This window comes from Taudactylus pleione, unplaced genomic scaffold (genome assembly GCF_031769625.1).
Source record: "Taudactylus pleione unplaced genomic scaffold, aTauple2 ptg000711l, whole genome shotgun sequence".
NCBI classification, from domain to species: Eukaryota; Metazoa; Chordata; class Amphibia; order Anura; family Myobatrachidae; genus Taudactylus; species Taudactylus pleione.
This window is the reverse complement of record NW_028285113.1, coordinates 4,829,710-4,850,926: the sequence shown is the minus strand read 5'-3', so window position 1 is coordinate 4,850,926 and position 21,217 is coordinate 4,829,710. Positions and strand designations below refer to the sequence as shown.

The 21,217-nt window shown below is 47.4% G+C and overlaps 1 protein-coding gene across 1 annotated transcript in view; it reads right to left on the bottom strand.

Annotated features, from left to right (window-relative positions):
* The window catches only part of ARHGAP42 (Rho GTPase activating protein 42), a 332,632-nt gene that overhangs the window by 7,406 nt on the left and 304,009 nt on the right, over nt 1-21,217 (bottom strand). The window contains exons 17-22 of the mRNA XM_088456728.1: nt 20,428-20,533; nt 18,551-18,710; nt 13,498-13,642; nt 8,777-9,160; nt 6,288-6,426; nt 5,129-5,191 (exon numbers count right to left, since the gene is read on the bottom strand). Of these exons, the coding sequence (XP_088312854.1) occupies nt 5,129-5,191; nt 6,288-6,426; nt 8,777-9,160; nt 13,498-13,642; nt 18,551-18,710; nt 20,428-20,533 (997 nt within the window). The remainder of the gene's footprint in view (nt 1-5,128; nt 5,192-6,287; nt 6,427-8,776; nt 9,161-13,497; nt 13,643-18,550; nt 18,711-20,427; nt 20,534-21,217) is intronic.

Below are 21,217 nucleotides of genomic sequence, written 5' to 3'. Positions count from 1 at the left end.
GGGCGCCCAAAAGCCAGACTTTTCTCTGATTTCTGCTCACCACCTCAGGAGGGTGCGAGTATAAAAAATGGGTGCCCCCGGAACTCACTTCCATTAGCATCAACAATTGAATAACTCTCGGTCACTTTAGAAGGGAGATCGGGTGCTGAAAAACAATTGAATTCCCCCCTGAGTGTATTGATGCTGCAAAGGTTTATATATAAAGGGTACATGAGTCTATGTGCGCACAAGTATCTCTCCTTTGTTCTCTATGGGAAAACGCAGCACAGTGCAGAGAGACGCTTTAGGCAAACCTAGGTCACCAATGGTTGAGGTGGATAACACACTGAATAAGAGACGTAATGTTGCTCATCCAGTGTTTTCGTTGACACTGCAGTACCCCCACTTCCTGTAAACAGCAGCAGTGGTGTTGGGGGCACAAGAGTTATGGGTTGTGACGCCACCTAGAGGCCATACAGTGATAAGGAAAAGTCTACTTTCCTTGTCCTGATCCTTTGCTAAAAAGTCCCCATACTCTGCACAGATCTCTAAGCGAGATTCCATCTCTCCTCTGCGGCCGTCAAAATTGGTACAGATGAGATATGGAAATCATTAACGTTGGTATTTGTTTTATCCATCACCTTAAATCTCTTGACAGTTTTCACTCCAATGCAAAACATAAGAATGTGTAACCACTGGTTCTACAGTCCAGAGCGTACCTCGGATAAAAGTGCAAGAGACATCACTCCTAAAGACTGATTGCTGTGCAAGACTCTTCTGTAGGCAGTGGATACACAACAAGAGTCTGAAAAGCGTACACAAAAATCCTCACAATCCCTTTAAAAACTAATTGAATCACATGAGCAATTCAAACGTGATGGTATTTTATACATCCCAACCATCCTGTCTCCACAACATGTGGCAGAAAAATGAAGCATTTAAAAAAAATGAATAAATAAAAAAGTCCCATTTTGACACGGCAACGCCACCGATTCCATTGTCGAGGGCATTTGTCTATTTGCATCAACATTTAGAGCAGATGGAGTTTTGTGGCAGAACAGGACACTCCACAAAGGTGCAGAATTGAGATATACTACTGTGTAATAAATAATTGTCATTTTTCCCTTTTGCTTAATGTTCTGTGTGATTCCATTTCATGCTGTATTTATAAATTAGCATTTTGAGAAATTTGTAGGCAATCCATCCTGCAGCATACTAGCACAATGATCCCTATGGCTACATGCATTTTCTAAAATGTATCAGTGTGTATTCATTAAGAAGTAGATCTTACTAACTGCTTTGGGGCTCATTTACATGTGGATGTAAGTCAGGATTAGGACACGCCTCTCAGATGTAGTAGGACACACCCCTTTACTGCCGCTCTCATAGGTGATGCTTTCACAATCTCCCTGAAATGCTTTTGCAAAAGTAGGTAAGTATGTCCTGCAGTGAGGCTGGGATAGCCATATGTGGAATGAGATGAATAATCCACAGAACGGTTTAGTTGATTTCGCTCATCTTTAAATTTGTACGTACAATTTTAGGTACTTGTGTACTTTACGGACTCATTGCAGAGAGAACCCAATAAATGTTTTAAATGGTACTTGTGTACTTTACGTACACAAGTACCGAAAGTTATCCCCACCTAAAGAAGAAAGTTGTCCCCTCGCGGGCTCGCCACGCTTCGGGCTCGGTTGCTGGCTACGCTCGCCACAAGGTAATATTCCTCCTCCACGCCCACTTGGATGGTAGGGAATGACACTGTACACTGGCTGATGACGTCAGGGTCCTCTCCGTGAAGGGGATTTAGACATTACCATGATTGATAATAATAATGAGTGTAGGACACTTGGGTTCTCTGTAAAGTACACAAGTACCCAATTTAATGATCTGTTTACTTATCTTACACTGTAATGATATCATTTTACATTGGCTTTATGCTGACCTCTACTGGTCATTTACTGTAATGCAGCCTCATTTTGCTTGGCTGTTTATTGGTCTGGGACAAAATGCATTTATTCTGTAATTTGTTTCAGCCTCAAAAAAAGTTATAGTATTTGCCTAACTATGGCCAGATAATCTGGACGGTTATAGCCCGCAGAGATGTCGTGTTTATGTGGTAGAGTACAAAACGAATTCAGACTGGAAGAGTGATAAAACCAATCAGCGTCTGTAATTTTTATACATATATATTATAAATATATATATATATATATATAAAAGGCACTCAAGATTTGAAAGTAAAGCTTATCTTATGGAAAATACATTTTGGCCAGGACAGTACATCATAGTCAATAAGACGTTCAGGAATTGGGTTCCTGCTGAAAAATAGCATATATATATATATATATATATATATACATATACATACACACACACAGTATATAAACATATATATATATCACAAATGTAAGTCCAAACATAGAACAGAAGATATTGGGCCTAATTCAGAGCTGCTCGCAAGCGGCTCGAAGTTTGGGCCCTGCGCATGCGCCGCATCTCACGAGCGCTTGCGCAAGCCGCGACGAGTGACTGAGCTTCAGTCGCTGCGGGGCTAGCTACAAGACGGGGCGGCTGTCGATGGTGAGTGACAGCTCCCCCCGTTTTGTAGGCGGGATGGGCGGGTGGCTGCACAAACGCAGGCGTTCCCTTAGGAACACCTGGCATTTGTGGGAGGACCTACTGACATCACTATTAGAGCAGGGAGTCCACTCGGGCATGCAGCAGCCGAAACCCTACATCAGGGTCTCGTTGCAAACCCGATGGTCGCGATAATTGCGACGGTCTCCTGGCCGCTCGCACAAGCTGTGGGACACCCACAGCTTTGCGAGTGGTCTGGAGAAAAAAAAAAACACCCACAGACCCTGCGAGCTGCCAGCGGCAGCGAGCGGGTCTGAATCAGGGCCATAGAGCGCACACTCGTAAGCTGTATATTAGCAATAATTTTACTTGTAATAAAAATCACGTCCATCAAAGTAAACAGTAGTCAGCATATCACAGTATAACAGGCACAGGATTAAATGTGGACACAGGACGCTGGCTCTCCCCGTAGCGCTACTGGTGACCGTGCGTTTAATCCTGTTCCTGTGGTGATATGCTGATTACTTAGATGCATGTGACTTTTATTATAAGTAAAATTATTACTTTTATACTACTCACGAGTGTGCGCTCTATATCTTCTGAAATATATATATATATATATTATATATATATATATATATAATCAATAAAAATAATATAACGTTAAAAACAGAATTACTTCCTCGCTCCCATATTATTCTTGCTCTAAGCCTAAAGGTGAACAGAAATTGCCCCAGAGGATATTTTTAATTATGAAAGTAAACAATTATTAATTATTTCTGGAACTTTCAACCTACTTGGACATATTTCCCATGACTTGTTGGCTTATTGTGGTCAGACACATTAAAGATTTGGTTTTGCTTGTGAGTGTAATTTCCTGTGTGTCTTATTAACTGTTTCTGACCACTAACTCCACCAGAAGTAACTACATCATATACAGTAACATACAGATGTGTCCTCATATAACTAGCGTCTATACACCATACGGCGCGAGACGCCCGGCGCCTCTGAGACTAGTGGCCGTACCGTATTTTCTCACAGTATACCAGAGACCCTAGGCTGTGACTTTAACCGCAGAGGAGCTGGTATAACACACGTGCAAAGTCACAGATTAAGCACAACAGGACTCGGCATGAGGAAAAGACAAAGCCGCTCACATTGGAGTCCTTCTTACACAATTCAGGGTCCGCCGCACACAGAGGTAAAAATGACACACGTCAAATTGATCAGTGTAATCTACCAATGTAGTTTTGTCGCTCCCGGTTGTTTTAATTATGTAAATAAGACGCACATTTTGAGTGAGAAAGAAGCTTGACGCAGCCACGTCCGGTACCTGGTCTGCCGAGAGCATACCTCTCAACTGTCCCACATAAAGCGGGACAGTCCCGTTTTTCCGGGACTGTCCCGCTGTCCCGCCCACGGGCCACAGTGTCCCGTGGTTGGTGGGGAAGTTGGGGGAAGCATACACCGCTGCTCTGCTATGTAGAGCAGCAGGTATGCAGAGTAAGAATAGATGCTGTGTGCATGCGCACAGCATCTATTCATAGTACGGGGGGGGGGAAGCCCGGGGGCAGCCCAGCATCTCGGAGATGCCCAGCACGCCCCTTAGTGATGTAAACGGGGCGCCCCTTTACGGTCAGTCCACGCCCCCTTTTTCGGGTGCGCGCTCCTCCGCCGTGCGTGAGTCCCGACTCCCCGGGGGAAAAAGTTGGGAGGTATGCGAGAGGGTCTATTTGGCACAACTGAGGCCACAGTGTAGAAGGATATATCTGTAGGACAGTGTAACTTATTCAGTGGTGCAACAATGCATGGGAGGCAGTGAGCAAGGCTGTAACTAGGGTGATGCGACATGTGCCATGGCACAGAGCACCGCAGGGCAGAGGGCACTGCTCGGGCCTATCAATTTTCTGTTTATAATTATTCTCACTTGTAGTTTCCTTTCCTTTTATCCTGGCTGCCCCTATTTCCTCCCTGACTGACTCCCTCTCCATCTGGCCACCTACCTAAGCACCTACAGTCGCATCCTCTCTTATTTGACACACGCATTTCATAATACTGTCATAATCAGGGCTCAAACCCATCACCTCTCACATGGCAGTCAGACACCTTATGCATGGAACTATCAGCCCCACAATTTCTGATGGCAGCCCATGAGGCCACCACCCCCCCTTTTCAGGTGCTCGTCTTTTGTCCCTATTTGAAAAATAGGGGTTGGGGTGCTAATACTCTTTCTGGCCCAGGGCACCAAAAAGTCTGGTTACGGCTCTGGCAGTGAGACCGGTCGGTCAGCCCAGGGCATAAAGCCACAACCTGCCCCAACTGCAACGGTCCCTAATCTAATCACCTAACTGCACGTGTTGTTGAGGTGCCATGAATAACTGGGGGTCCTATCTGGCATACCCTGCCCTGGGTGCTGAAATATCCGGGTACGGTGCTGAAGGAAGGGACCCAGAACAATACATCCATATGAATACAGACTGCTTTTTTAGCACCAGTCCAGTTGTGACACAATTTAATCCACAGATTGTACTTTTTGTTCCCCAGGATCCATATTGCATTTGAACCTTACCGTCCAGGAGTTGATTGTTTTGGTGATCCAGCGTTCTCAAAAAGCTGAGCTTTAGCAGCCACCCTGTGGGGGGAAAACACAGCCCCTGCTAAAAACATCAGGTATATTTATCACAGATTAGAAATTAGTTGTAGTGTAGGGGGATATGTAGGAGTGTGATAGGAATTAGAATACACATTGCACACAATTGAATATTTAGCAAATTATATCTATGACATCATTAAAGTGGGCCTGCCAACACAATAAGAGGGGATGACGATATAGCCTATCAAATGGCTGAGACTTATTACCTCATGAAAATAAGTCAGACCTTATGAATAGCTGTCAGGTAGTACATCAGTGACGTCCCTGCAGTGGTGTTTCTAGAGAGGAGAGGGCCCGTGTGCAGTCTCCAACACGGGCCCCATACTCTCTGTCCGGCGGCCGGCAGTGCACTGAGCTGTGCGCGGCCAGTGCTAGAGTAATAGACTCTGGGCACTAGAGTGCGCCCAGAGTCTATAGAGTATGCACAGGTCACCGGGAAAATGACCACAGCAGCCATTTTCCCTGTACTGCGCAAACGACGGGAAAATGGCCACGGTGGCCATTTTCCAGTCGTTTTTACAGTGCCGGATCCCTGCTCCGACGTGGGACTCTGGAGAGGTAAGTAATACTATGTCATTGGTCACTAGCATATCCGCTGCATACTGCCCACAAAATGGCTACCTATGTCTTGTGTAGGTAACAGATCCACTCTGAGGCGTGTTAAGTTACTAGGGGGCCTGTGTGTATTCTCTGTCAGGGTCCCCTCTTCTCCAGCCGGTGACACAAGCGAGTAGACTCTGGTGGTGTGCTAGAGTCTACTGCACATATTTAGGTTGCCGGGAAACTGGTATAACGGCCATTTTCTTGGCAATTTTTCTACTGCACATGCTCAGATCACCTGGAAAATGGCCGACACACCAATTTCCTGGTGATTTTTGCAGCGGCTTCACTGTCACCATAGGACAATGGAGAAGTCATTATTAAACTACATGGTTACAGGGTGCGTGGTTTGGGCCCCCCTGGCCCATGTGCACCAATTATAGATATGCTACTTGGTCCACTTATGATTATACTACACTGTAAAACAGGCCATACAGAGGACATATAACCACACAAGCAGAAGTAGAATACTCACATTGATCCTGGTCTCTGGTAGCCATTACTGGAACCCGTGTCCAACCTTCTTCTCATAACCTTAGGAGGTAAATCCGGATAAACCTTTGTGGCGTCAATAGATGATAAGCTCTGAGTAGAAGGACTTCGACTTTTAATACCTGTAGCAAATGTAGCAGCAAATTCAAATTACCATTATTCAAAATACTACAGATGTGTCCTCATACATCTAGCCTCCTTGCGCGATAAACAGCACTTCTAAACGCACCATGCCTTGACTCGGTGGCTGAACGTCTTCCATGCTACTTTTTACCATCAAATGCGTCTTATTCACACAGTGATGCGAATAGATAGGACAAGCAGCTTCTGCTGATTAAAATGATATGCAGCATGCCTATGTCCTGTGTGCGACTGCGGGTGTATCTGCATGCGAAATGCTACGTTACAGTGTTATAGCCGCTGACCCTGTAACGTAGCATTTCACATGTCAGAGGCACACGGAGCTCCCGCGTCATGTGTGGGGCCACTTGTAGCGCATGGAGGATAGATGTATGTGGACACATCTGTACCAAACTATTTAAAAGAAATGTAGAAAATGTAAGGCAAAAGTAATGATATACAGTAGCAGCCAATGCAGCTACTGAGGACTAGCAGCAGAGGGAGCCTATACTGCGAGCTCCATGTAAAATCAGCTGGAGACAATGAGAACAGAATATGGTGGGGTGTAACAATTATACCACACAGGGGTCTATTTACTAAGCAGTGTTAGGAGACAGAGTGAAAAGTGATAAGAAAGTGATAAGGTACCAGCCAATCAGCTCCCAACTGTCATCTCACAGTCTGTGTTTGAAAAATGACAGTTGGAGCTGATTGGCTGGCACCTTATCACTTTTCACTTTGTCTCCTAACACTGCTTAGTAAATAGACCCTTAAGGCACAAATGACAGATCCTGGTATATACATGCATATGGACGTCCCGATTATCGGGAATCTGCGTGAGGATCCAAAACCGTGTCCTCTATAGAATCAGGCCCTATATCCATATAGTATAAAAGATGTTTGATATGTGTGTGATTCACCATCCAATATATATAATAACATTTTGCAAATTCTGGGCCGAGTTTGGCTTGGACGGTGGTGTGGCCCTCGAATGAGCCAATTAAAAAGGTCTTTCCATGCAATAGTAGCTCTGCTATTGATAGTCGTTTTTTGGCCTTTTACTATACTTCCACGATCCTTATCATTTTAATCTTATGACAACATTGCACTCAGTTAGGGATTATAGCTTGTGAGATGTGAAGCTGCTGAGAAGTAACAATAAAAGTCTTTACTCGTACAGTGAGGCAAGCTGCTGATTGGACGGCACAGCGGCCACCCAATCAGCATGATGGGTAACTTCCATTGATTGCTGATTACTGAATCCTGGAAAACTGACCTCTACAAGTAAGTGCATCAGGAACTACAGCAGTACCCGTCATAGAAACCCCATGAGTGATGGGAGCTGATTTATTTAAAAATAAATAAGTGTAATTCTTTGTATTTGTGTTACAATACGACGACGGCTAATCGTGCAGATGGTTAGGGCGATTTCCCCTCGCCCCGGACCATCACAGATTGGCTCTACACACTACACAATTTAATCAACGATGGACCGATACCTCGTTCTGTCCATCATTAAAATGCACAGCCGTACACACAATATTGTTTGATTTGACCTTGCAGCATGGTCAATCAAACGATCATATGCCGTCGCGGAAGCGCGCAATTGTGCATACACATATACGCATACTCGATTTGTCGTTCCAATACGGCAAATCGTGCCGATATCGTTCTAATGTGCAAGCTTTGAGATTTTATGTACTGTATGGCAGGGTTTCCCAAACTCGGACCTCAAGGCACCCTAACAGTTCCAGTTTTACAGTCCATGCTTGTGCACAGATGGTATAAGCAAACTGAATGAGGTACTAATTAAGTCACTTGTGCTTAAATATGGATATCCTTAAATCCTGGACTGTTGGGGTACCTTGAGGTCGAGTACTGGAAGCACTGATGTATGCATGATATAATGTCCCATATAAACCTGACGACTCGTTAAAAAACACTGATTAGCCCTCCAGTTCATGGCTTTGGCATAGTAAAGAGGCAGCAGAAGTGGTTGACTAAATATAATTCCACGTACTGCCCCAATGCCTGCATTAAGAGCCACATGGGCCTGGGGCTGAAAATGCTCAAGGGCTTATTGTGAAGTGTGATTGGTGATGTGTGGGTGTGGCCAGTGACATGTGGGCGTGTACATGTAGGACCTGTGCAAATGCAATGGAACTATGAAATAGTCTGACAATGGGATCCTTTCACTGCAAGTGGGGTCGGTTCTCTGTAGCTTTAGTCAAAAGAAAAACGTTGTTGTAGTACTCCAAAGAGCAATTACATATCCATAAAGATATCTTACTACTTGTTGGTGAATGATGTGTACATTATTTGAGCAAGCATTTACCCGGATGACTAACCTACCTTCTGTGGAAGGTAAGGAGCGAAGGGAGGACGCGGCGGAGCGTTTCAGCCCAGACAGCTCATAGGGTCCCTTTTTGGTCAGATCAATCGGAGGAGAAATATTCCCAGGGCTGGTCAGAGATGACACACTGTGACAGTCTGACTCCACGTCCGTTTTTGAGGCATCCTCTTTGGAGCTGGACTCGGGGCTTGTAGTCCAAAGGCTCGAGCTCTTCTGACCATTAGAGGAGGGTGTGGAGGTGACCCACGGGATGCCACCTCCCTTTTTGTCTCTCAGTGGGGATGATGCAGACCGCGAGTTGACATTTTGCTCGGAGGAATGTGAAGATAGTGACTCGATGCTGCCCATAGGGGTGCTGGTTGGGCTGCTGCTATAGGAGTCACCTATGGAGAAAAATAAAACAATCATTACAACAATCTCATCAGCGACAATCCACAACCACATCGGGGGCCTGACTCTGTGTGGCAAGCAAACGGCCGCAAGTCCGGATGGCCGCTGCCACCAGATTTGGAACCACATCCTAATGTGGCTATTGGCACCTTATGCACATAGCCGCACCGCCTACAGTTCCTCCATCCGCAGTCGTCATCATCATCATCTACATTTACACCTACTGTACCCCATGGGTGCAAGAGATCCATCTGAAACAGATGCCCCAACGACATAGGACTCGCCTAGCATAGGACTGGACTCGCCTACACGCCCATGACACGTGTGTTCGTCCACATTTTTGCCACGAAGAAACAACCATTTCACAGATGGAGACATCAGGCGAGATCCGTCCGACTCAGAGTCGCCTGGAGATATGCAAAGATTAGTATATAGCTATGGTACGCGCGCAATTTGCGGATATTCGCTAGGGGCAGCCGCATACGTAGCTGGCGCGTGGCTCAGAATCAAGCTCTGGATTTTCATCTGTGCTTAAGTTCTTGCTGGGTAAGGGCGGTCTCCTGCCAGCATATTGGAAGCTGTGTTTTATCTGTTAATAAAAAGCAGCACATACAGTATCATTACAGTCTATGGGAAGTACTGCACTAAGGTCCCGATTAGGTGTTGGATCCACGTGCGTCTTTTTGTCGGTATTGCTCCTGAGACTTTATGCAAATAGCGCTACAAGCCCTTCCCTGGTGTACAGCCGTGCGCCTGCTTGTGCAAATACTGAGATGCCCACTTTCAGCATCTTTAGACGCTACTATTGGGCGCCCCATCCAAATTTGCACCAGCCCCATGCTGGGTGCAGATCGTTCATCAGAGTACGGCCTCCAGAGTAAGAGATTGTGCTTCTGAGTTCTCAGCCAGGTCAGTAACATGCACGCGACACGCCTATAATAAGACAGTAAGAAGGACCATCTCTGTGTGTTCGCCTTAGTTGCGTCGCTACGGGGGTGCCGGCCGTACCTGGGTGTTACCCCCGGAGGGGGAGACACCGAAATGCCAGCTCCTCCTCAGTGATAGGAGCCGGGTGCTGCAGTGTGACATTCTCCTGCGGGCACTAGTCTCCGGGGGCAGCCCAGCATCTCCATGGATGCTGGGCACGCCTCCAGAATGATGTGATCGGGAGTTACTTCGAGGCCACGTTCCTTTATGTTAGGCCACGCCACCTTTTTGGGTGCGCGTGGCTCCGCAGAAGATGCAGATGAGAGGTTGTTTACTGCCAAACCATATTTCGTTAACGATTTGCAGTCATTAACGACCCAGCTACATAATTTGTACAATCGTTCCATGTGTATGCATCGTTTGTCCGGGAGTGTTCAGTAGTTCAAGGGAAGTAATTAACGAGATTGGACCGTTACCTTCATCGTACCGTGTGTACCCACCTTGAGCCACCTCCCACATACCTTCTAGTCACTGCCCGGGAACGCCCTATACATTTTCAAGATATTTGTCTCAATCACAACTGCGACTCTCCTGGATGCATGCCTGTGTGACTTAGACGCATTCCAGTGGCGGAACTCCCGGAGACAATGGTCATTTGCCGCCGGGTGTCAGCCCTGAAGGGGGCACCTGGCTCCATTGTCCCCGGGAGCTGCATGGAGAAGGAGCGCTGCTGATCGGCGCTCCACCTCCATTGGCGTAACTACGGAGGGTACAAGGGGTGCGGTCGCACCCCCCGCACCCTCTATTTGCCGGGCACCTGCTGAGTGTGTTACCAGCGGGCGCCCGGCTCCTATTCAAACCCCCGGCAGCAGCCGGAGGACGGAACTCCTTCCGTCTTCCGGGTCCCGCAGTGTACTATGGGAGTGACGTCATAACGTCACTCCCATAGTGCCGAGGAGTGGACCCCGGGGACGGAGCTCAGGAGTGGGCTCCGTCTTCCGGGTCCCGCAGTGCACTATGGGAGTGACGTAATGACGTCACTCCCATAGTGCCGAGGAGCGGACGCTGGGGATGGACGGCAGCAGCACTGGAGCGGGGATAAAGGTAAGTGTTTGTTTGTTTGTTTTTTTTGTGTGTGCGCGCGGTGGGGGCCATCACTACTGGGGGCAACTACAGGGGCTCACTACTGGGGGCAAATACAGGGGCCTACTACTGGGGCCAACTACAGGGGCTCACTACTGGGGGCAACTACAGGGGCCTCACTACTGGGGGCAACTACAGGGTGCTCACTACTGGGGGTAACTACAGGGGCCTCACTACTAGGGTTAACTACAGGGGCCTACACTACAGGGGGCTCACTACTGGGGCAACTACAGGGGCTTACTACTGGGGGCAACTACAGGGTGCTCACTACTGGGGGCAACTACAGGGGCCTCACTACTGGGGGCAACTAAAGGGGCCTCACTACTGGGGGTAACTAAAGGGGCCTCACTACTGGGGGCAACTACATGGGCTCACTACTGGGGGCAACTACAGGGGCTCACTACTGGGGGCAACTACAGGGGCTCACTACTGGGGGCAACTACAGGGTGATCACTACTGGGGCAACTACAGGGGCCTCACTACTGGGGACAACTACAGGGGCTTCACTACTGGGGGCTCACTACTGGGGGCAACTACAGGGGCCTCACTACTGGGGGCAACTACAGGGGGCTCACTACAGGGGGCTCACTACTGGGGGCAACTACCGGGGGCTCACTACTGGAGGTACTGCATAGGGGGACCATTATTGGGGAGCACTACATAGGCAGGCACTGCATAGGGGGACCACTACTGTGGGGCATTATACAAAAGGAACTGCATAAGCGGGGCGGCGGCAGCTGGGACTGGCATAGGTGCTGGGGGGTGGTACATTTTAGTTTGGGGGGGCGGCACCAACATTTATCTTGCCTCCGGGCACCTGGGATGAAGTTACGCCACTGCCGCATCCGCAGTAGGAAAAAAACGTCAATATCCATTAATATGAATGTAGAACACCCCAGCCTGTCACACATACACTGTAAAACAAATAGCTGAAGCATCAAAGCAGCGTTTGTGCTAACAAATAAATCCCATCCCATTCTAAAACAATGTTGAACGTTTATAAGCAGCAGAGATCCGCTGATTCTGTAACACAGGTACATGTATGACATGTATGTAAAACAGAGGTTCCCAAACGTGGTCCTCAAGGCTCCACAACAGTTCAGGTTTTAGAGATGCCCATGGTTGAGCATAGGTGACTTAGGCCCTCATTCAGAGCCACTCGCTAGCGGCAGTACGCTCGTTCCGAGCGATGTTCGCACATCTGCGCATGCGTACGGATCGTTATACGCATGCGCGAACCAGTCAGTGCGGCCGAAATTCATGTGCTCGCAATATAGCGAGTGCCTGCTATTTTGAGTGACAGAATGAGGCGTATGTGGGTGGTAACAGGGGAAGGTGCTTGAAAATGGGGAGTGGAGATCCGAATGCAGGCGTGCTTAAAGGTCAAAACGGGCGTTTTATGGGTGTGCATAATTAATACAGCAGCGTCATTGACCACGTTACTGGGTTATTTTATAGTCAGGACTGCTCGCAAGATTGTGGTAGCAAAAACCAACCACAAGAATAGCGAGCAGTTCATACGCTGGTCGATGTACTCGATTAATCTAATAAATAGCGGACATGACGTATGGTGCGAGCGGGCAGGGGGCGTTTTTAACAAATAAACGAGCGTATGTTTTGCTCGCTCGTTCAGACTTAGAGGTGTGAACAGACTGCAATTTGCGAACGGATCATTTGAATAGCCACCCCTTGTTTTTGAACGAACGACCGCAAATAGCGAACGGCTCTGAATCAGGCCCTTAATTAGTACCTCAGTCTATTTGATTTAACCACCTGTGCTCAACCATGGATATGTCTAATACCTGAACTATTGGGTACCGGTGCCATCTACTGTAAATAAGAGCTGAAATAACTTCTTTAAACAGCAAAGATTTTGAACTTAAATATGCCCATAAATATCGCTATTCACTGTACTTCTTCATATACAGTATATTTAATCCACCATCACCAAATGATAACCCATTGTAACAGGCGTGATTACTTTGTTGCGGTCTATCAGTTTAGCATTTAATTGCACAGTAAATGAAAGAGAAACACAGATGACTACAGGGGGAATCCAGCGATCATGTCGTCTGTGGGCAAGACATATGGGTGAGGGCATGACTAGCATTAGGATGGCAAAGGTGAAAAAGCTCACAACATATATATTATTTGAATATATTTCTTTAGTGACTATTATTGTACGCCCAGTGATACTACTGGTGATATAACCTATAGGCAATATAACCATTATGTAATAGAATACCCTTCTCATACTCACTCTCTGGGTCAGCCAGGCATGGGGTATATCTCCCTTTAGGCTTTCTTGCTCCTGTGGAAAGGCAGATTGCCCGGGTTCGTTTTGAAATGGAGCGTGGCTGTGCCTGAGGAAGGGGCACGTTGGGGTCCGGCGCCGTGTGAAAGACCTGTAAAAGAGAATGCCCTTTTTTTTAATGATTTATACTGTACAATAATTCCCTCCTGCAAATTCAATGATGTCATCAGTTATACATACTGGGCCTGATTTAAAGTTCCACGCAAGTCAGTCCCAGATGCTGCCACATGGTGTACACGTAAATAAATGTGGATCTACGCTCGTATTCTATTAGCTGAGTATAGCGGAGTGCGTATGGGCACGTGACCTATTGGCAGAGTGACCAGGGAAGGACACTGGATTGTAGGATAAATATATGTACAGGCGGTACACTGGGCCCTGGGTGTACAGGATGTTAGGAGAGTTGCGCAGCAGAGGTGTTCGTGGCGGTTAGATTACACGTGGTACAGCTTAACCATGTTTCAGGTTTTTTTAGAACAATAAGGTGGCACAGAGACACAGGTATGTACAGGTATAATAACAATGCTGATGCAGCCTAGAGCATAAGGGTATTGCTGGGTGTTATAGTGCGCCGAGCGGCAGGATGGTGTATGTCCCGGTGGTTAGTGACATTCCACTATGCCCCTTATTAATAGCAGTGATGGCACAGGGTACTTACTGTATGGTGTCTGTAGGGCTATGTATGGTTGGCTGAACCCTGGAAAGTAAGAGGCTAGGGAGGGAAGATGCGCCCAGTTACACCTATTAAGCCGTAAGTGGAGATTTGATGTGCTTCGCATTTTGAGCAGGGTGCTGCACAACGGAACTTGGCGTGAAAGAAAGCCGTGGACGCTGCATGGTATACAGATTCAGACTCAGATGCACACATATATACAATTGTCACATATCAAACTAATCAGTGCAGTCTTGTGAAGCGGTTTTGTTCCATCCAACTGCAACGGAGACACACATTCAAGCAAAGAATACACAAAAAAGGTGCAGAGAAGGGCTGCTTGGTACGATTGCCACAAAAGTGTATGAGGACACATCTTTAAAAGTGAGAAAGTTTTCATAAGTTTTTAGTTTTTCGGGCTTTTAATTGGCTAGCTGCCTGAAATGAACCTCCCCCTGGTGCATAAATCTAATCACCCCCTCCCCATACCCCAAACCTAACGCCTAAACCTAACCCTCCCCCTAGTGCCTAACTCTAACCCTCTCTCTAACCACAGTACATACTGTCGGGATTCCGGTGCTGGCATTCTAAGTGATGGCAATCCAACTGTCGGGATATTGACCAGATCCCCTTCATATATCTATATCCAGGGGCGCCGAGAGGGGGGGGGAGCGGGTACAGATTACCCGGGCCCGGGCTTCCTGAGGGGCCCAGCGGGGGCCCGGCAGGGGGCCCGGGTTCGACGCCGCTCCCCCTCCCTCACAGCAGCCCAGCACACAGCGAGTGCTGAGCTGCAGTGGAGACTGCTCATGGCTGCTGAGCAGCAGCCACAGCAGTCTCCTAAGCCTGTGGGGGGAGCGATCACACTGATCGCGCCCCCCCTGGTTTTGCGCCGGACTGAGGTGGCTCAGAGCGCCCCCCTCCCCAGCGCGCAGCACCGCAATCTTTTTTTTTTTTTCGGGCAGGGGGCGTGGCCACGCCTCCCGCGATTAGGTCACGCCCCCTATTACCTGGGCCCGGCGCAGCTCTCAGCGGGCCTGTCTATATCTACACAGACTTTGAAGACTCATGTATTAAACATTCAATTATAGAATGTACTTGATAAATGTTACCTCTCAAAGCTGATTGGTTGCTATAAGCAATTTCTCCACTGCTTGATACACTTCCCCAATTATTTCAGAAGCCTGTTCCTTTCATCTCCTCCATAATCACTGTGCTTACACCGGCTCTGCCATATGATGTCCCCACCAGCTGCCACAATCGTTATTCCCTTACATTGTGTGCCCTGGGCCTTAACTGAAGGTGTCTGAGTGGTGGTGCTGCCACCCAGGGAGCGGTTCCCTGGGGGTGGCATGGTCACTGCTCCATGACACCTGGATTTGGCTTGCAGCCTGGAGTGTCCTGGCAGTGCTCTGCTTCCTGGTGGCAGCGGCCACACCTCACCAGCACGACGACATTACGTCACACATGTTCGGGGCCCGTGGCCAGCACAGGACGGAACACCCTACTCTGGTACTATGTGTAACCTATATTTCCCACACCTCTTATAGGGCCCATACACCTAAACGACCAGCATAAGATCAGATGAATTACGTTTTCCCTACGACTCTCCCGGAGCTCCCTGGCAGTCCCTGCAGCATGTTTGTGGTGTTTCTAGCACAGGATCAGTCGTAAGTTCGATCCTTTGTCTCACAGGCTCATCAGGGGCTCATCAGGGAAACAGTCTTGAAATGCCACACGATGGATCGCATGAACGAAATAAACGCCACGATCCTCATACGGATACGACGGGCAAGATGTGCTGCACATATGATCAGAAGACACGATTGTACGAACAGCGGGAGCGCGCATCGGATCGTAAGTTACTAAAAAAGACATGATTTTCACAAGATCCATCTTATGATTGCTTGAAAATCGTGTAATCGTCCAGAAATCGTGTAGGTGTAAGGGGGCTATTAGAGTGTAAGCTCTTTTGGGCAGTGCAATTTTTTAACCTGCAGTTTCATACTATGTTTTCATCATGATACCCACAATTTATAGCACTGCCTGGCTGGTGTTGCTTTATAAATAAATGGACAATAATAATAATAAAGGTTGCATGAATGCTTTTATGCCAGTGAAAGTCAAGGCGACTTTTCACAAACTTACAAAGAAAGCAAAGTCCTCTTAGCAACATTTTACTCACTTGGCTCTATAATCAGATCATTACACTACTTTTTTTTCCCATTGAAGTACATGGTAATAGTACTCCATTTGTATTTCACAGTAAGAGGTTTAATATTCCTTGTAACTGCTTGGCAGAAAAAATACCTACGGTAATAAAAATTCTCACGTTTATTCTATTTTTAAAGCCGTCACAGAAGGTGTGCTACAGATCTCTGGGGAGATATGATGGCCCCTGGCTATTATAAACTCAGCGCAGACTGTAGAAGGGGGCATAGTTTTGTAGGACAATCCCTGGCTGTTATGAGCACAGTGTAGACTAGAGGAAGGATAGCTTAGCCTTTTTCGCATGTTGTTTGGTTGTTAATTTAAAGCGGGATGGAAGTGGTCATAGGGCCCAATTCAGATTTGGGAATAGAGTAAGATAGAGCAAGTAACTGTGCACCTTGGTAAAACCGTGCTGCACTGCAGGTGGGACAGATGTAAAATGTGCGCACGACGGACTCAGCTCTGTCGTGCGCATGCGTGAGACCCGGATAGTATGGGTCTCGTACCAAAGGGGGCGTGCTGTCGATGGTGAGTGACAGCACGCCCCCATGGTGGGTGTGCCAGGGGCACACCCACAGCTATACGAGCGGCCAGGAGGCCGCTCTAAAAATTCAGAAGGAAGGCCCTGATTCAGAGCGAGCGCTCTGTCAGAGCGTCCGGCTCTGAATCAGGTCCTCTGTAAATAAATGACAGCCCATATGAATTTCATAATGCATGAGGACAATGGGGCATCTATAATGGGTGCAGGGTGTGTGGTGCGTACGGACACATGAGTCAAGGGGGGCCACACGACACACCCTGCACTCGCTGCAATGAATTATGCTGCAGCCACTGGCGCCGTATTTCCAAAAATAATGCCAGAAATATGGCTCATGCACAGAAGACAACAAAGACTCTGGCATGTGGCATTTTCTGCGCATGCTCTGGGGCATTATTGTCAGGGGGGAGGGGACCTATGAAATTTTGCACATGGGCCCCCTCCAGTAGCGCACACAGGGGGGTTTCTGAGTACCCAGAAACCCCACCTGACAGAATCGAGAGCAGGCAATCATGGTAGTTTCTAGATGCCCTTCACGGAGAGGACCCTGACGTCATCAGCTACTGTCCGTCATTCCCTACCATCCACATGGACACAGAGGGGGAATATAATCTTGAGCCCGAAGTGTGGCGAGTGAAGGGAGCCCGCAAGGGGACAAGTTTCTTCTTTAGGGCATGGAACTGCACTTCCGCCTGCACTGCACGTCACTTCCAGGTCCTTAGCATGAAGGGGAAATAAGCTCTACCCAGGCATCATGCTCTTAAGCCCCGTCCCCTCTCGGCAAAATGCCGCGATTCACGGGTCAATCGGGAGGAGGCGGAGCCAATATGATGCGATTCCGTTAGAACTAAGGGCCTGATTCAGACCCGCTCGCGAGTGCATAGCGCTCGCAAGCAGGTCGATGATGGGGTAATTCTCTCGCTCCGGGGCTCACTACAAAAGGAGCGGCTGTCGATGTTGATTGACAGCTCGCCCCGTTTTGTAGGCGGGACGGGGGGGGGCTACACAAACGGAGGCGTTCCCGAAGGAACGCCTGTCGTTTGTGGGAGGCACCACTGACATCACCAGTGGTGTCAGTGGAGAGCTTCCTGCTCTGTTAGAGCAGGAAGCTCTCTGGGGCTTGTGACGGACGAGACCCTACCACAAGGGTCTCGTCGCAAGCCCTGATGGCCGCCTGCAAAAGCTGTGGGTAGTCACCCACAGCTTAGCGAAGCAGCCAGGGTGCCGCAACCAAAAAAAGTCCAGCTCTGAATCAGGCGCTAAGTCATTTGGCTCCATCGCCTCCATATTGATCCGCGAATCGCGGCAGTTTCATGCTAGGGGCAGGGGCCTAATGACATGGTGCCAGGCTGCCAGGTATAGGGTGTGTGTGTAATGTATAGAAGTGTGTGTGACATATGTATGTGCATATCTTTGTGTGTGTATATGTGTGTATATATATATATATATATATATATATGCACACGGTATATGTATGTGTGTAAACCCCCCTATAAAAATCCTCTGTTTGCCCCTGCCCTCTTAAAACCCCACTGTATGCAGAGATAAAATGCTACAACACAGATAAAGAGTGACTTCTATAGATGTAATATTAGTACCTTTTCATAATGTTCTATTAAAATTTCAACGACTATATTCTGGAACTTGATGTTCATCATGGCAGCTACAGTCTCCTCCTGCGCCCTCATGAGTGTGGGCCCGAAAATCACACCGAGGTTGGATACGGTCATAAGATTCTGTTGGCTGTGCAACGATACCCTGTGTGATAAAATGTATTTACATTGCTCACAAGTGAATGAACTCCCATCAGAATGTTACATACTACACAACCTCGGAGATCATTTGTAATTTACAAAGTTCAGGTGTCAATGATGACGTCATTATAGTGTTATCACTAGTAATAATGTCAGTGGCAAAATATGAGGCTGAAATAGACAAATAACTGATATAAACATGGACAGTTCATGAGCTGGTTCCAGAGGGACAGATGTACTAAGCTCTGGAAAGTTATAAATTGGAGAATGATAAAGTACCAACCAATCAGCTCCTTACTGTCATTTTTTTAACACAGCCTGTAACATGACAGTTAGGATCTGAGTGGCTGGTAGTTTATCACTTTCCAGAGCTTAGTACATATCTCCCTCAATGGCAGAACTGTGTTGATCCTTTGTTGGATGTTGACTTGGGGTGTGCTCCCCCTCATCCTCTTCTATTGCTGTTCTCAATGCAAAAGTTGAGTTGAAACCTAATTGGATGAGTGTTATGGCTTGTCCAAACAAGCACCAATCAGTGATCCCAAAATCACAATTTAAAGTGTGTTTTATAGAAACAAACATTGCACAGCAAAGGCAAAGCACAAAATAAGTCATTATAATATATGGCGTGGTGGCCTCTGGGTGCCCTGATAAGCCATAAATCCCGGTATTTCACTTTGTAATATACAGGCAATAATGCCCAAAAGTGACTCTGCTGTCTCATCAAAATGCTCATTGATGAAATCACCTGGAAAACTACAATCGCTCCTACGACACACAAACATTCCGGCCTGGCTTACTTATACCCCTTTACACCAGAGCTAAAATCCGGGTTATTGCAGGATTAACCCGGGTAGCTCCTTGGTGTAAAAGGGAACAGGGTTTTATTCCCGGGTGGAGTGACCCAGTAATCCAACCCAGGTAACTTGCAGGGTTTAACACGGGAATAACCTGTGAAACCTTGCAGTGTAAACGGCGCGATCCGGGTCACGATGGAGCGCGCCGCATGCCGGCCGATTGTCCGGCTTCAGTGGCGCTTGGTGACGACGTCATCTCCAAGCATCCACTTCCAGGACGGAATCGCCGGGTCACTGCAGACCTGGCTCCGTTGTGAATGGCGCCGACTCGGGAATTTCCTGGGTCGGCGCTGGCTAAATTCTGGGTCTGATTGTTCACAGCGAGATTTCGCAACCTGACTTATAAACCATATTGGAGGAATAAATGTACGCGTACAGTATGTAGCCAGCTTTACACTTGCTGCAAATGTCCAGATTGGCATGATTAGAGTTTGTGTGGAACCTGTGATGGAGTGATTCTGTTAGAACAGAAGGCCAAATGGCCTGATTACTCCCACTGGCACAATGGGTCATACCGCACATTGTGTAACTAGGAAACGGTGGGCGGTACACACTGCAATATAGCCCTCCAATGAAATGAATGTATTGCGACTGCAAATTGAATGTCATTTCTACATTAAAAATATAACTGTCAAAACAAAAGCTATTCAGCAATGAACAAAAGACACAAATTCCTAACAGCTCTATAAAATACTATAAAAGAAATGAAGCACTTATAAAATAAGTGCCATGAGGTCTGACTCCAAATTGATTAATGCCGTGTGTATGACAAAACTAATAAAAAACAGAGGTAGAAGTAGTTGATAAAGTATTTCGATGATACTATTCCTGCAGCATTAGAAGTGCGTACGTATAGTACATTACTTGACTAGGTGCTTGATTAAGATGTCCAACATCTCTCGGTTCTTCTCAGGTAATTTGTGGACTAATGCATGGACTGCCTGTACTCTGTAATTCTGGTCGTCTGACTCTGTAGGGAACGATAAGAAGGCGGATTAAACACGTTGGATGTAGAATTTTCCTTTTATAATCGTTTTTCACACCACAATCTTCCAATATCAATGGCTTTGCACCACTACCCTGTGCTGTTTGGGGGCAGCTGCTTCTTTCACTATGTAACTCTCAGACACTTACCTCGGGGTCATGCATGCAGCCCTGTCCCCACTACCACCTCACTCATGTCCTGACATACTCTGTGCTGCTGAGGAACTGTGCTCCATCCACTACATATAACTCAGTCTGTGGAGGGGGATTCAGGTGCCTTCATTCCCCTCCTCACATCATGCCACTGCCCCGACACATGCGGCCCTGTCCTCACTGACACATCACTCATCTCCCGATATACTCTGTGCTGCTGGAGGACCCTGCTCCTTCCACTATATAACTCTCAGGTCAATTGTCTCCATTATTTTTCTTACATCATGTCACTCCCGATCCCAGGGACTATCAATGGGCAGGGAGAGGTCGGCACTGAGCAGAATGGGGGCAGGTTGGGGCAGACTCAGGTGACTTGGGACCATTTTAATATTTTACAAATAAAGTACAATAAAACCAGAGTATAAGGTATAAGGTACTGCTCCTTACTTGCTGACTTTTCTGCCCCCTCATCCGGGATGGGGCAGCCAGGTCGGTCTAGAGGAGACGTGGCGGAGGC